The 15,745-nt window shown below is 37.4% G+C and overlaps 2 protein-coding genes across 3 annotated transcripts in view; one reads left to right on the top strand and one right to left on the bottom strand.

Annotated features, from left to right (window-relative positions):
- Positions 1–3,676, top strand: part of traf7 (TNF receptor-associated factor 7) — a 30,940-nt gene extending 27,264 nt beyond the window's left edge. For both annotated transcript variants that reach the window (XM_059348524.1, XM_059348525.1), the window contains exons 20-22: positions 718–849; positions 977–1,096; positions 2,775–3,676. In XM_059348524.1, coding sequence (XP_059204507.1) covers positions 718–849; positions 977–1,096; positions 2,775–2,789 — 267 coding nt within the window. In that variant the 3' untranslated portion in view covers positions 2,790–3,676. The remainder of the gene's footprint in view (positions 1–717; positions 850–976; positions 1,097–2,774) is intronic.
- A 6,496-nt stretch (positions 3,677–10,172) lies between these two features.
- caskin1 (CASK interacting protein 1) overlaps positions 10,173–15,745 on the bottom strand; it is a 167,842-nt gene continuing 162,269 nt past the window's right edge. Inside the window, exons 24-25 of the mRNA XM_059348590.1 lie at positions 15,561–15,745; positions 10,173–14,575 (exon numbers count right to left, since the gene is read on the bottom strand). The exon at positions 15,561–15,745 is cut by the window's right edge and continues 332 nt beyond it. Of these exons, the coding sequence (XP_059204573.1) occupies positions 14,479–14,575; positions 15,561–15,745 (282 nt within the window). The 3' untranslated portion in view covers positions 10,173–14,478. The remainder of the gene's footprint in view (positions 14,576–15,560) is intronic.

The following is a 15,745-nucleotide window of genomic DNA, read 5'->3' as shown; positions in this document are numbered from 1 at the left end:
AAAAAACATTTTAACAATATAAGTTTCAAGTGCATATCAAACTTTATGTCAAACGTACAAACATTTTCATTTATATCCCCTCGAACATACATTCATTCACACAGACAAAGAAAATAAGTAAATAAAATGGACAGTGACAACAAACATCAGACTAATGGAAAATAAGTACTAAAATGAAATAAATAAGACTAAAGTGGAGTAAAATAAATTAAAAAAATAAATAAAATAAAAATAAAATAAAATAAAATAAAAGGCAGGATCATTTCATAACCTGTTGTTCAGTCAGTGTTATCCGTTTCATTGGTCAGGAATGACATAAATGTTTTTAATTTATTTATTTTGTTCCTTTCATGAAAGTGGACAACAAAATGTGTACAGAGACACTCTACACCTTCATGATTAGAAAGGAGCAGCAAGAAGAAAACATGTCTTATATTTGTCTGCCCCCAACTTGAACAATAAAAATAAAAAAAGATGGTCTGACATCACATACAATGGGTTTTCAGTAGCCTACACCAACAAAACACATAAAACAACAAAAAACAAACAAAAACCCATACAAGTACATGTTATCATCTCAAAAACAAAAGACCAAAAAACAACTGATCATAAACAATCAGTTTAAGATTCTAGTACATATTGACAATTTTTTCTGCATTTATACATTTTTTTAAATCTATTAAGATTATGATGAAGGTGTTTGTGTTTCCTCTCCAGGTGTGGGACATTGAGTCCAAAGAGCAGGTGCGGACCCTGACAGGTCATGTGGGAACAGTGTACGCTCTCGCCGTCATCTCCACTCCGGACCAGACCAAAGTGTTCAGCGCCTCCTACGACCGCTCACTCAGGGTGAGGACACACTTTCTATCTGTGTTTGTCATCAAAAACGTTAAATGAGGGGATAGAAGTTGAGTTTGTGTCTAAAATACTGACATCATATCATGAAACCTAGTTAAAATGTGTGTGTGTTGTTTAGGTGTGGAGCATGGACAACATGATCTGTACCCAGACTCTGCTGAGACACCAGGGCAGCGTCACCGCTCTCGCCGTCTCCAGAGGACGCCTCTTCTCCGGAGCTGTGGACAGCACCGTCAAGGTACCAGAAATCAATATAACCGCAGTGCTTTTATTTTGAAAAAAATAGCAAGCATTAGCACTAGAGCTAACAAGCACTTTTACTATAGTTAAGACAACAAATATAGCCACTAATATATATGACAGAATAAAATAAATTTTAACAAACCTTGTGTCCTGTCAGCCACTATAGAAGCCTTTTGATACTTTATATCAACTTTATAAGAATTACTACGCACTTATTAGTTATTATAAGTTATAATAAGTTATTATTTACTATTCGTTTTTTCATTTAACCATTCTACCGGTTATTTCCTGTCACTACCTTTCAAAATTAAAGCACCCGTTTCACACTGGACGGCACCTTCTCAAAATAAAAGCATCACAACATTGTAAAACACCTTGAAAATGAACATGAAAAACTAAAGCTATATAATACAAAAACACCAATAGGAACCTTGCTAAAGGTCATTTAAAGTTGTGTATAAAATAAATGTTAAAGTGATATAGTGATTGGAGTATTTACTACTTTTTACTGCTATATTTGATTTACTCCACATTAACGGTCTCATCATAACATGTGTTCCTATCAGTAGCAGCTCAAAACCAGATAATTTACTGTATTTTATAAAGCGATTACATTAATATTGAGCAGAATTTAGTTCAGAGTTTTGGTCCGGCCCCCGTAACCTTCGTGGTATTGGTCATGTGGCCCCTTGGGGAAATTAATTGGCCATTAATTGCAATATCGCCCAGCCCTAAATGTCCATAATACAGCTTCTATTTTTCATTTACCTTTGTCGTTTTTCAAATGTCACAGAAGCATCAAAGCATCAATGTTGTAGACGAGCAACATAAAAAAAACTTCTGACTGTGTCCCATTACTATCCAAAAGTTTACCTTTACTATATGATTAAATATAACTTAACCCTCTATGGTACGGTGTTGCCCTCAGGCACCATACCCTTTTTTGGCCTGTCAAATTTCTACAATGCATCTTTTTGAGTGACGCAATACTTTAAAAAAGAGGGAAGAGTATAGGGAACCAATAGCAATGCTTTAATTTGTCACATGACCTCCAGGAGGCCATATTGAAACCCTATTTTGCAGACTTTTCCAAAGGAAACAGCTTTGCCATTTTGTGCCACCAAAAATCACTCAAAACATAATTTCCTGGCACTTTTCCATCTGGACAAAAAATATTCCTACTGAGTAAATCTTCATTTTTGATAGTTTGATAAACTTAGACTGTTCAAGACAATCATTTCAATGGGTCGTTGGTTCAATGGTACATTGTTGCTTACAGGCAACAATCAGACAAGAAACCAGTTAAAAAAGTTCCCTTTTATAAAGTTTTTAAATTTAAAATGTTATGTATTGTACCCTGTTGAAGCTACTGAATCTTTTACATGTTTATCAAATAAAGTATGTTAGAATTAATTTTAAAAACGATATTTTTCACTTGTGCACCATTTCGGTACAAAGTTGCCTATAGGAAACAAACCCCAAAAACTTAAAAAAAAAAAAAAAGATTTATAAAATGTCTTCAGATTATGTTTAGTTATCTTATTTTAAGACAAAAAGACACTCCAAACATTTTTTACCGAACTGGCATCATAATGCGTACTATAGAGGGTTAATATTATAATTAATTCTATTCAGATTTTCTAAAGTTCTCTCTCTCTGTCTCTGTTTCTCAGGTGTGGACATGCTAAACAAACCGATCGCTCTGCAGGAGTCCAGTCAACTCCACCTGTTTGTGTCTGACAGACGCAATGACAGAAACCTTTCCACATCATGTTTCCTCCTCACCCGTTTGTTTCTTTGGTTGTGATTAACGGCTGCAGACCAACCAGGACCGCCACGTCACCACCCAGCTGCATCACAACCATTTTAACTGTTTTACTGCTTTATCAAACTTCAAACCAACCCTCCGGACGCCTTGATGCCTCGAGGGTCAACTTGGGGTCACGCTCCTCTGTGACCTCATCACCAGTGCATTACAGGGCAAAATAAGACAAGCTGCCTTACAGCTGCACTGCACTGCACCAAAACCACCATCGACTGGCTGCTGCAGCCCTGCAGACACACACACCTGCCGTCTAACAGCTGTACTATGATGCCTGTTGCATACTGTTCAAATAAGTCAAAGGGCTGGTTTCACACACACATGGAGTGACAATACAATCATTCCAAATGTATATGTTATATATGCCAGAGTGCACCAGGACAGTTTGATGTTAAAATGTATGTGAAGACTTCACTGAAACCTGCACAGGATTAGATTTACTGATGCATCAGAAAGTGGAAATGTTCCAAAAAAGGCGTTTATTTTGGCCGTTCCTCATGGAGAAGTGATGAAATCATAATGACCACACAGTAACTAACCCTAATATTACAGTCAAAGACTCCTCTTAAAGGTGCTGTGTGGAATTTTCATGAAATCCTTGAGATCCTCCAACGGTTACGTGACAGACACAAGCTCAAGTTTGCAAATTATTTTATCAGCAAACGATAAGAAGAAACCAATGCCAGATCCATGCCCTGCAGCTGAGTTACAGCTACAATCTACAATGTCATGTAGCACACGCTTTTATCCAAAGCAACGTACATTTGAGAGATCACACAACACTGCAAAAAAACAACTTGTATTTTTTGGCCTAAAGCAGTGATTTAAGTTGGTAAAACTTGGAAATATAAATTATTGACATTTAGGGCAATAATGTAAGTTAGCACAGCAAAGGAAGCCAGTTGTCTGCTCAAAAACAAGTTGGTGAGTTGTTGTTACTTATATCTTTAAGTTGGGGTTCACAACAAGGGACAATAGTTCTGATAACTCTTATTTCTTTGTTGGGAAATGCGGGAAAGCGGTGAAATTCATTAGCGAAAGCTAGCGGCTAACTGATGCTAGCGGCTAACTGATGCTAGCGGCTAACTGATGCTAGCGGCGCCACTTGTTACAGCTACAAGAGTAGCCATTAGCGTATCAATGCTAACTCAAAATTGTGGTCGCAACATTAGCTGACATTTCATAGCAGCGTTACAATCGTGCCAGAGAAATTCAGAGTTGAGCAAACTCAAAAACAAAACTTAAAATATTTAGTTTAATTGTCCAACTTAAAATTTTATTGACGTTTGTTGCCTTGAAATGTTAAGTTCACCCAACTTTTCTTTTTTTGCAATGAATGAGAAAACATAAAATATAAAAAAAAACGGTTACCCATCATATTCCAGTCAGCATCTGACCAGAATAAACACTGAAAATGAAGTAATTCTGCACTCTCACCCTGGTCCCTGTAAGGACGAGGGTCCCTCTGTTAGCCCTCTGGTCCAGGACGCAGCTAACATGCTAACATGCTAACATTGTGTGCAGTTGTCACCCAGAACCCTGTGAAACCAGCCTTTATAAAAACACCTTTTAATAAGTGAAGACTTTAAAGAGAATGACAGATCTATAGATTTACTGAGTTTTATATTAGTGCCATGATAGAGCTGTATTCAGAGCCATTAACGGTTGTACAGTTAAAAAATGTAAAATAAGATAGTGCCGATCCTGGACATGTGCCCATGAGAATGACTCACACTGGCCTACATTAAGAGAGAGGGAAGGGGAGAGAGTGTGTGTGTGTGTGTGTGTGTGTGTGTGTGTCTGTTATTGTGTTTATGTGAGTGTGTTTTAATGAGTGCCATATGTGTGGATGAACAGTAAGGAAAGACTGATGTGTGTTTTTTCCCTCTTTCTGTCTCTTCCTCCTCCCCCTCTCTGATCTCTAACTTTAACTGGTTATAACTAAGTTATTATAACTGGTTATAAGTGATCATAACCACAGATTAACAATGATTGTTTATAGTCAGACGGCTTAGGACCAGATTTAAAAAGACACGCCGGACAAAAGCACCACATTTTTTCCACATGCTCTCCATCACTATAGGTTTCAATTTTTGGTAGGAGCCACTTCATCAAGATTGCGGATTGGAGATGGCACCCATATAAAGTCTATGAGAACCAGTATATCTTCCAAGCCACTTAGAAGGTCAATCTGAGTGTCAAAATCTAAATTTTCTGGGTCAAAAAGTCATTTAAAGCTATTGAGAATATCACTAGATGACTCACTGTAAATAATTTGTTGATCAAGCAAATCTGCACTCTCCTGTGAATATAGACTCCAAACATTTTCAGCTCAGGATTCCCTGCTGCAGCACTTGCAGACCTACCAGTCTGGGTGACAATGAACATTTCTATTTGATCAAACAATCATCTAGTGATATTCTCAACAGCTTTAAATGATTCTTTGACCCAGAAAATGTAGATTTTGACACCAAGATTGACCTTCTGAGTGGCTTAGAAGATGTATTGGTTCTCATAGACTTTATATGGGTGCCATCTCCGATCCACAATCTTGATGAAGGGGCTCCTACCAAAAATTTAAACTTATAGTGATAGAGTATGTGGAAAAAATGTGGTGCTTTTGTCCGGCGTGTCCCCTTTATTTGGCTAAGCCGCCAGACTATTATGACTGTTTATAACACTCCACAGAGTGACAGTGAAGGCAGCAGGTGCATCTGTGTGTAATTAACCTTTAAACTCCCAGAGGTAAATGCATTGAAAGTGCCATTGAGCTTAAGTGAAGTCCTGCTTTTCCTAAATTATGTTTCAGGACCCATATTGGGTTGAAAATATGAAAACTTGCCATGCCTGGGAGGGTAGTTTTAACGCCATGACATCATGTATATCCACACCAAATTTAGACACATGGGCGAAAATTAACTTCCTACAGATGTTCAGAATTATGTTGCCTTCATTTCAATGCACATCTGGCCGCTACTTACTTCCTGTAGCCTTGGTGAGAGGCAGTGGGGAAGAGAGGAGGAAGTGTCTTCACTGGTCACAGTTTCAGTGATTCCTTGTATACTTGTAATCATGTAAGCCTGAGTTGATCATTGATCAATAAAACTGTTGTACACTTTGACAGCTGTTGATCTCATTTATTTCAAGAATAAAACGTCTCCTGCTGTTTGTGCTGATGATGAATATTCATTAATTCGTTATCCGCTAATCCTTATCCGCTAATCCAAAAGACAATCAAACTCTCATTCACTCCTACGGGCAATTTAGAGCCACCAATTAAGACCCTCTAGCTGTGAACAATATTTGGAAATTGAGCATAAAAGTCATTTATTTACTTGGAAATAGTTATTTGATTTAACCCTTTGATTGGGTCTAAAGTGACCCGACTGAGTTTTTAATTTTCTATAACTTTACAATAAATTAATTTCATCATTCAGTATTCCAGGTTTTCCTAAATCAACTTGTTTTTGGTCATCATACATCCTAGTTTTTTGTTTTCATTTCTTACTTTTTGAATAAAAACCCTTTTTGTATCACTACTCTTCTAATGCACAGCATGGGACAAAACAAAAATTTCATTATGGGGTATTTATTGTGTGTATAATTTTAAGGAAAAATGAATTTAATCAATTTTGGAATAAGGCTGAAACATAAAAAAAAAATGTGGAGAAAGTGAAGTGCTGTGAAAACCTTCCAGATACACTGTATGTGTGACAAAATGATACACAAACATGTTAAATATATTAAATATCTGAGTGTGGAAAGTAAATATTTGAAACAAATTACTATTATTATAGTATTAGGTCATTTAAATTTAAATCAAATTTGGATGAATGAGTCATTTTTTACCCATGTTGTGCATCAAAGGGTTAGAAAAACCCCTCAAGGTCCCCTACGAGGTTTTTCAAGACTTTCAGTTGCATCTAATGATCATCATTCACATATAATGCTAAACATAGACAGAGATTACAACCTTTCGACCCGTCATTGTGTTTGAGGTGTCTTGAGTCGTTTGGAGCCAGCCTGTGATTCAAGGACCTGCAGTTTTTGGCACTTCCTGGTTGGCTTCATTTTTCAGCCCCTGAGGTTGCAGCTTGGTCTAATCTCTCAAACTCAATGAGGATTTCGAACACGTTGGTGGTTACATTAGTGAGATAGTTTAGGGTTAGTTTGAGATGTTCGCATTTTGCTGTACGACATATAATTCATTAGACCAGTAGTTCTCAACCTTTTAGAGTCGCGACCCACAATTTAACATGCATGTTGTCCGCGACCCCCGCTCACTGAACACAATCTCACATGCACAGTTCAGATCACCCAAAAAAGAAACAAAATGACCACAAAATGACCAAAAAGACACAAAATGACCCAAAAAAGAAACAAAATTACCAGAAAAAGACACAAAATGACAAAAAAAGACACAAATTGATCAAAAAAAGACACAAAATGATCAAAAAAAGACACAAAATGACAAAAAAGACACAAATTGATCAAAAAAAGACACAAAATGACAAAAACACACACAAAATGAACCCCAAAAAAGAAATTAAGTGACCAAAAAAAGTCTTTTTTTTGTCATTTTGTGTCTTTTTTTGGTCATTTTGTGTCTTTTTTTAGTCCTTTAGTCCAACATAAAATGTGATTTTGAATCTTTCTTTTACTTTCAAAACACTATCATGCTCAATAAAGAATTTTAAATGTAGTGTACATGTATATTGAAATCAGTCCTCAGGCTGTTACAGGCAATTAAGAAGTTGGACATGGTCACTTTTTTAATGTTGCGTTATAACCTTGGTGTGAGGGGCTTTATAAAGGCAGTACTGTAGTCATGTGCTGCCCCCTGGTGGTGAACCTTGAAAATCCTAAAAGTTCACATGACATCACAAAGGGAGTCTGAGGACGGTGCAGTTTGTATAGAACATTTATTTATTCAGAGCAGATGGCCATAAGATGCAGTCACTGCAAGCACACCACTGTCCAGTCACTACAACACACACACACACTCACACACACACACACACACACACACACGTTTCATACAGTCAATAGCAGAGCGACACGTAACACACACACGGCCTCTCTCAAGCATCCACATACAGTCACTGCAGAGCAGACACCGCTCAGTATCTGATCAGATAAGCACAGGCGGAAAAAAAACAAATAAAAACAGCTTGGCTTCTTCTTTTTGTTAAGAAAAAAAAATGAACAGTACTTTTGTTCCACAACATATTTGACCATCTGTGTTTTTTTCCCGCCATCTGTAGTATTTCACCTTTTGTAGCCTGACCCAGAATAATGGCTACAACATGAGAGATGACCAAAATGAGACCCGAGGAAGGAGGATGTGGGTGTGAGAGCTGGAGTTGACCTTTGACCTCTGTTGCCATGGATTCATGTGCTACAAAATAGATAAAAACGAACTTTCTGCTTGGAGATTTCACACAAACATCAGGTTGGAAAGTCAGCCAGGTGGGACCAGTCGTCACAAAAAAATTCAAATATACACCTACATTTATTTATTACACCTCTGGAAACAGCTGTACCGACCGTCATAACTGACATTTTACTGATGTTCATTAGCAGCATTTAGTATGGAGTTGAAATCTGCCGATTCACTTTCTTGTTGAGAGTTAGATGAGAAGATTGATATCACTCATTAATGCAGTAGTTGTCAACCTTTTTGAGTCGCGACCCCCAATTTAACATGCATGTTGTCCGCGACCCCCGCTCACTGAACACAATCTCACACGCACAGTTCAGATCTTACAAAAAAGACACAAAATGACCAAAGAAAAGACACAAATTGACCAAAAAAGACACAAAATGACCAAAAAAGACACAAAATGACCAAAGAAAAGACACAAAATGACCAAAAAAGACACAAAATGACCAAAAAAGACAAAAAATTACCAAAAAGACACAAAATGACTAAAAAAAAAGACACAAAATGTCCAAAAAAAGAAACAAAATGACCAAAAAAGACACAAATTGACCACAAAATGACCAAAAAAAGCCATGAAATGACCAAAAAGACTAAAACACATTAACACATGAACACGTTAACACAGTGGAGACAGAGCTGACTTCCAAAATGATTTGGCGACCCCCAGAAATCATCTCGCGACCCCAATTGGGGTCCCGACCCCAAGGTTGAGAATAGCTGCATTAATGTACATGACAGTGTTTTATTATTACCATATTTGTGCAAAATCTGGAAAAAGCTCGAGCAGATGATTAAAACCTAAAAAGCTTAAAGACAAAACTTGCCAAAGAAGTCCAGCTACAAACATTAGATCTGGGGAAAATGGATTTAGATTTTTAACATTTTAGATTCATCCAGATTAGGTGGTGGCCAAAGCGGCTTGGCTGTTGTGCCGAAGCCTTGTCGTAGTAGAGAAAACCCTGTTATATATGAAACTACTGCTAGCATCTGGTTAGCATAGCTTAGCACAAAAACGAGAAACAAATTAGTTAACCTGACTCTTTCTAAAGCAATTAAAGGACAACCTCTGGGTCAGAAAAGTGAAGCTAAAGCTTCTTTCTAATCGAGCGACTACTGGCTGCAAAAACAAGTCAGACTGTATAGGAGTCAATGAGAAAATTACCCTACTTCTCTCTTTATTTATCACATCAGTAAACATCTTTCTAATGGTCTAAACTGGAGTGTTTTTAAGGGCGGGGCTATCTTATGATTGACATGTTTTCATTAACATGGTGTTTTCAGTTCATAACCGTTAATCACGTACATTTTGGTTGCCTAAAAAATGTCTTGTTCATTGTTCGGTTCTACTAAAAGACACTCTGCTGTTTATTTCAAAATTTTGGATGCAGCTTGCTAATCAAGCTAGCTAGCTAGCTAGTTATGGTATCTGTTTTTAGCTGTTTTTTTCCCTTTTTTATCCTTTTAATAATGAGACTGTTATGCTTTTAACCTGTAGCACTTTGAGAATTCCTGTAATGTAAAGTGCATTACAAATAAAATGTATTATTATTATTATTATTATTATTATTATTATGGCATTACCTAAAAACTGAGTGTCCTGCTCCTGAGCTTGACCAAATATTAACTTCTAACTAAAACTAAACAAAAAAAATCGAAATGGTGATGATCAAAAAGCCAGTCTACAAACCAATAGATGACATAATTCTTCTATACAGGCTATCTAATGTTAATATGAAGAAATAAAAATGTGTTTTTTGTTAGAAATAATTAGCATGTTGTGAGCTAGCTAACTAACTTTTCTCCCCAGTCTTTATGCTACGCTAAGCTAACTAGCCACTGGTTATAGCTTCATATTGAGTGTTACCAATCATCTCCTTTAACTCAGCAAGAAAGTAAATAAATGTTTTGTTGCTCTATGATGTTCAGATAAAATAGCACATGAATGCAGCATGAAATGAGACAAAATTCAACTTTATGTGTAACGGATGTGTTGGAACGATGCCACTGTAGTTATACCTGGATTTTGTTTAGGCCTGATGATTTTATGTTGTAAAAAATCACATCTCATTGGTGACGATGGGGGGGGGGCAGCATATATTTTTCTTTTTTATAACGGCATATCAACTAACAAAGCAAAACAGAACAAGAGAGACATCCTCATATATTGTACATACCCATCTACTGTATTGTAGTCAGACCAAAATCACAAAGCAAGGCACATGTTTCAAAGAAAAAAAAAACAGAACATTGCATTTAAAATTATACAAAAATAATAAAAACAGAACAACAAGAATTGCTTGTATTATACACATCGCCACACCTGGACACATGTACACATGTAGGCAGGAAAAACAATAAAAAAAACACAAACGCTTCCTGGAAATATCCCAACATGGTATCCTACAATGATTCATCAGCTCGGACCACTGAAGCATGGAGAAGCAAACTGACTCAACACTCAGATTAGATCTGTTAACTTTGAAAAATAGTCTTCAGGTTGACACACACATCATAAATACACTTCTTTTTTTTTTTTGCAAATATCCATATATATAATCTCTATGTGATCGTAATTTAAATACCACAACTATTCTCTGGATTCTTAGTCATTTATATAAGGAGTGTGGCTGCTGTGGGACTGTGAAACCTGGATTTTTCCTTTAATGGACTGAGGTGCAAATGGAATATCATAATAATAATAATAATAATAATAATAGTCTTGCACCTCGCTGGAAGCAGTTTCTGATCGGTTTGAGAAATTTAAAAGGGCACTCCACCAATTTTACACACGAAGATAAGTTTAATAGGCCTGGTTAGTACAGCTCAGCTCATGAAAACAGTTGAATAATGATTTTATTAAGTTGCATTGTGAGAAGTGTAGGATTCAGTTCTCTCTCGGAGCCATACATTTATGGAAGCGCTATATTAAAATCACCAGAGTGCCCTTTAAAACTTTTCACTACAACAAACCATCCAGCTTCACAGATCTCTGCTGCCACTCACTCCATCAACACCTTTTTTTTTTTAAAATCCCATGTCATGGCAACATACTGCGCGGTAACCATGGTGACGCCAGGGAGGATAGTGAGAGTGATGATGTAGATTGTCATGGCAACAAGGGGTGGGTGGTTAGAAGAAGAGTGGGATGATGGAGAAGAGGGAAAGTGTCAGGAAGGGCTTCATTCTGATTGTAATCTAATTTTTAGTTCAGCTGGAATATAATTCCACAACAGGGATTAGGGGGAAAAATCCTCAAAGTATGAATGAAAACAGGGTCGGAAAAGTAGGGATGCACCAGTTTCTGACCTTATCTGAGTCCAGACAACAATAAAATGTTTATAGATTCAGGATTTTTCAATGCAAACATGTATTTTAAGAGTTTTTAATGCACTGTAAAAAAAAATACTGTTTAATTTAAAAAATACCGGCAGCTCTGGTTGCCAGAACATCACCGTAAAAATGACAGTGAGTGGATTTTCAGTGAATGTTATATTTTTACAGCAAAACTGCATGTTTCTTCCAGTTTATGACAGAAAAAAGTAAACGTTTTGTGCTATTCTTTGATTTACGGTAATTAAAAGTGTCTAATACGGTGATGTACAATTTTTAATTTTACGCCCCATTTCTGATGTATTTGACAGAGTTTTACTGTTATTTCTACAAACATTTTCTACAGTGTGAGATAAAAGCAATCTGGAGGGAATGTTTGTAGGCACAATGAGTAAGATTTGTCTCTTTGTCTGTTCATTTATCAATGGTGTAGACCAAAAGCTATTTATATTCCTCTATTGTTAAATTGTATAGCCTTTTTACAGCATATTTAAAAAGACATTTAAGTCAACTAAAATGTGCTTCATAGCTTACGAAAGTCTCCGGCCCGCGCCTTAACTTTTAAGTTTTGCCAACTTTGAGTTTAGTTTTGAGTCCCCGAGATAGACTAGTTTTCAAAATCATATTAATAAATGCTCAATATGACTATTAATAATGTTGGTAGGCTAATTTAGGCTTATTAGGCTGTTGAATTTTCATTTTAGGCTCAATATAAGGTTTGCGGCTCCATTCCGCGATTCATGATACAATATTATAGCGATTTTAAGCATTTTGCGTTATGGTGAGTATTTCGATACAATATATTGCGATTTAACTGTTTAATGCATTTTGTGTCCACAAGATTAAATTCAACCAAGAATTGTTTTGTCAAATAAGAGTAAATTCTCAGTCTATTCATCTCACTTCAGTCTTTTTATTTCTATGTATGGACGACAACAACTACAGCATTTTTATCAAACTTTCCTCAACTTTAAGCTTCACTGCTCTCAATTTTTTTTGAATGTAACATTAAAAAACTTAACTTCGCAGCCTTATTTCAACAACTTCCTGATATAATATCCTCACACACATGATGCATATAGATTCCTTAGATCTTCTAGTTTAAAATGCCTGTTTTCTGAATGGACCTGCACGTTTTCCCCTCAAGGTTATATTCAAAAACACTTTTGTACGAGTCGTACATCGTCTTTATGAAAATCTTACTCATTGTGCCTTTAAGTGTTGGATCCTAGAGAGCACTAATACTGGATCAGTAATGTGTAGAAGCACATTAATACCTCGAGTTAAGGTACAGGAAGAGAAAAAGTTGCATCCCTACTTAAAAGTGTTTCTAAATGAATTAATGTTTATGATTTTTTCCAATCAAAAGGTTAATTAATCACTTATCTAAGAGTGGGAAACCTAAAGTTTGTTGCTTTAGCCTTGTTTTCTTCTGAGATACAGCAGGTATCAGGAATGACTTTCAAACTATCCGAGGTGAAGCTCTGACTCTGCTGCTTGTGGTGCAACTGAGTCCAATCTGACCTTTGACCCTTTGACTCCAGGAAACTGGCCAACTCTACAACCTCTACATGGCCTTATATAAAACCACCAGAAACTCTTTTCCATTGCATCTTGGAATCCTTCTCCACAACTTTAACACCTAGCATCTGCTTTCAGACAACCTGCTGTAGCCGTTCTGCAGCTTTTTTTTCCATCCATTTCTATTCTATTATTTGAATTTACATTGTGCGGGCTCCCGTGTGTGTGTGCAAGCTGGCTGCATGGGTCATTGTGCTTCTCCTGGGGGTGTGTGTCTATGCTGGAGGGGTCGGGGGGGTTATGAAGATGCAGCAGAGTGTATGAATGCAGCCAGGACAGGAAACTGAATTTTTTTTAATCCTGAAATTCCGACAATCCAAAAGCTCACATGCACACACCTGGCACACTGTCCCTGTCGCTCACACACACACACACACACACACACACACACACACACACACACACAACGCACACCTCAGGAGCTGAATAGTCTCGTTTTGGTCACAGATAAAAATCTTTCCACCAAGTCCTTTTACATCGTCACAACACCAGAGGTCACCATTCCACACAGAACCAAGACATCAAACCAAAGAGCTAGAGATTCATATTTATCGGTATATTATATATATTACTGTGCTAATGCAGGACTTTTTCAGTAGATATAAACTCTCCATGCTTAGAATGTACACATACCATACTATGATTCATTACACAGTTGGTTTTTCAATCAATATTAGTTTAGTTTATTTGTTCGCCATCGTAGCTTCAAGAGTCCATGTGGAGTTCTGAAAAGACCCACGTTTTGATTGCAGTCTCCTCCATTTATTCATCTCTCCATCTTGGTTTTTTTTTTTTTTGATTTCCTCTCCACATTATTAGTTATTTTTGGTCCTTTTTTTTTCCCCAGCCCTCTCTCTTTTAAGTTTCTCTCTCTTTATCCGTTCTTCGTTCACTCTCTCTGCCGCATGTGCGTCCAGGCCGGTGGCGCTGCTCCGTCGTTTTTCATCGTCATGGCGACAGGAGATGAGAGGAAGAGGAAGAGGAGGAGAAAAGAATATTTCTAGACGACAGGAAGAGTGAGAGGGGGACGAGCACGACGGAGATAGAGGAAGAGGAGAGAGAGAGAGAGAGAGAGAGAGAGAGAGAGAGAGAGAGAGAGAGAGAGAGAGAGAGAGAGAGAGAGAGGCATATTGCCCATTGTGCCATCTGAGTCACTCCTGATGCAGCGTTGCTGTGGAGACATGCTAGCTGGTTGCTATGGTTACTCCAGCATGGCATCCAGCTGGTCGGCCAGGTCATCGAACATGCTGCCGATGTCATCGAGGATGCTGACCGTGGTCTTCTGCTCCGCCACGGAGCTGAAGGCAAAAAAACACACAAAGAAAACAACTTTAGACCAATGGATGATACTTAAAATACCAATAATATTATATTATATAATGACTGTTTGCTAAACCAGCCTTCTTTAGTCTTTTGCTGTTGATACATATTTGATATATAATTGAGCATAATATGTACAATAATGACAGAAAAACACCATATTATGGGATGTTCAAAGTTTGGAAAAAAAAAAAAAAGTCATACAATAGCATGTCGATTTTTGTCAAATTTTAAAATGCCTAAAATGCTTGAAATGGCCCAATTATAACCTGTTGATACATATCAGAGCATAATATAGCCAGAAAATACAAAAAAAACACCATATTATGGGATGTCAATATTATAATATATCAATATTACTTTTAAATGTTCCAGTTGGTATTTTGCATATAAATATATATATATATATATATATATATATATATATTTATATATACATAAAAAAGACACTGAGCCTCCACTATATTCTTGCTCTGACCCTAGACTATAGATCCAGAAACTTAATTTCCTCATCTTTGATTGCCTACTTACAAAAAAACTAAGTGGAAATGGTCCAACGACTGAGCAAGATGGGCAATTTGGTGGCTATTTGATACAAATTAAAAGGTCAAAAACTCAAAATTTCACTTGGGAACCATTTTTTTTGGACTCAGCACCCTTGAGATCTGTAAGGTAGGCCGGTTCCTGACTTGTACCCATAAATGCTCCTCACCTCTTATAGGAGGCCTTTATTCTGAAATCCGTCTAGACTATAGGGGGCGCCACTAACTCCAAACATAAACATAGGTCGTAATAAGGTGCTGAATAAACGATGCATGGGGTCTGAGCTGCTAAGCTGCTTGTAGAAAAGACCTATGGGGGCGATTTTAAGGGGAGGACAGTCTCCAGGTAATTACAGTAAGTCCCTAAAAGTGATGTAGACCAACATATGTGTGTGTTTGTGAGTGTGTGTGTGCTCCTTACTCCTCCTGCCGCAGTATCTTATCCTCCACGGCCTGCAGAGCTGCAGCCAGCGACGCGCTCGTCTCCTCCAGCTTCTGATGCACCAACGAATCCACGCCGAAGTCTGGCGTCGTAGCGACCGGCGCTGTGACCCCGCCTCCCGTCATCCCGCTGTCCACTGACACGCCCCCAATGGAGGAGCGAGG

The sequence above is a fragment of the Centropristis striata genome, chromosome 13 (genome assembly GCF_030273125.1).
Source record: "Centropristis striata isolate RG_2023a ecotype Rhode Island chromosome 13, C.striata_1.0, whole genome shotgun sequence".
NCBI classification, from domain to species: Eukaryota; Metazoa; Chordata; class Actinopteri; order Perciformes; family Serranidae; genus Centropristis; species Centropristis striata.
Note: the sequence above shows the minus strand (reverse complement) of the source record. Positions and strands in the feature narration are given on the sequence as shown.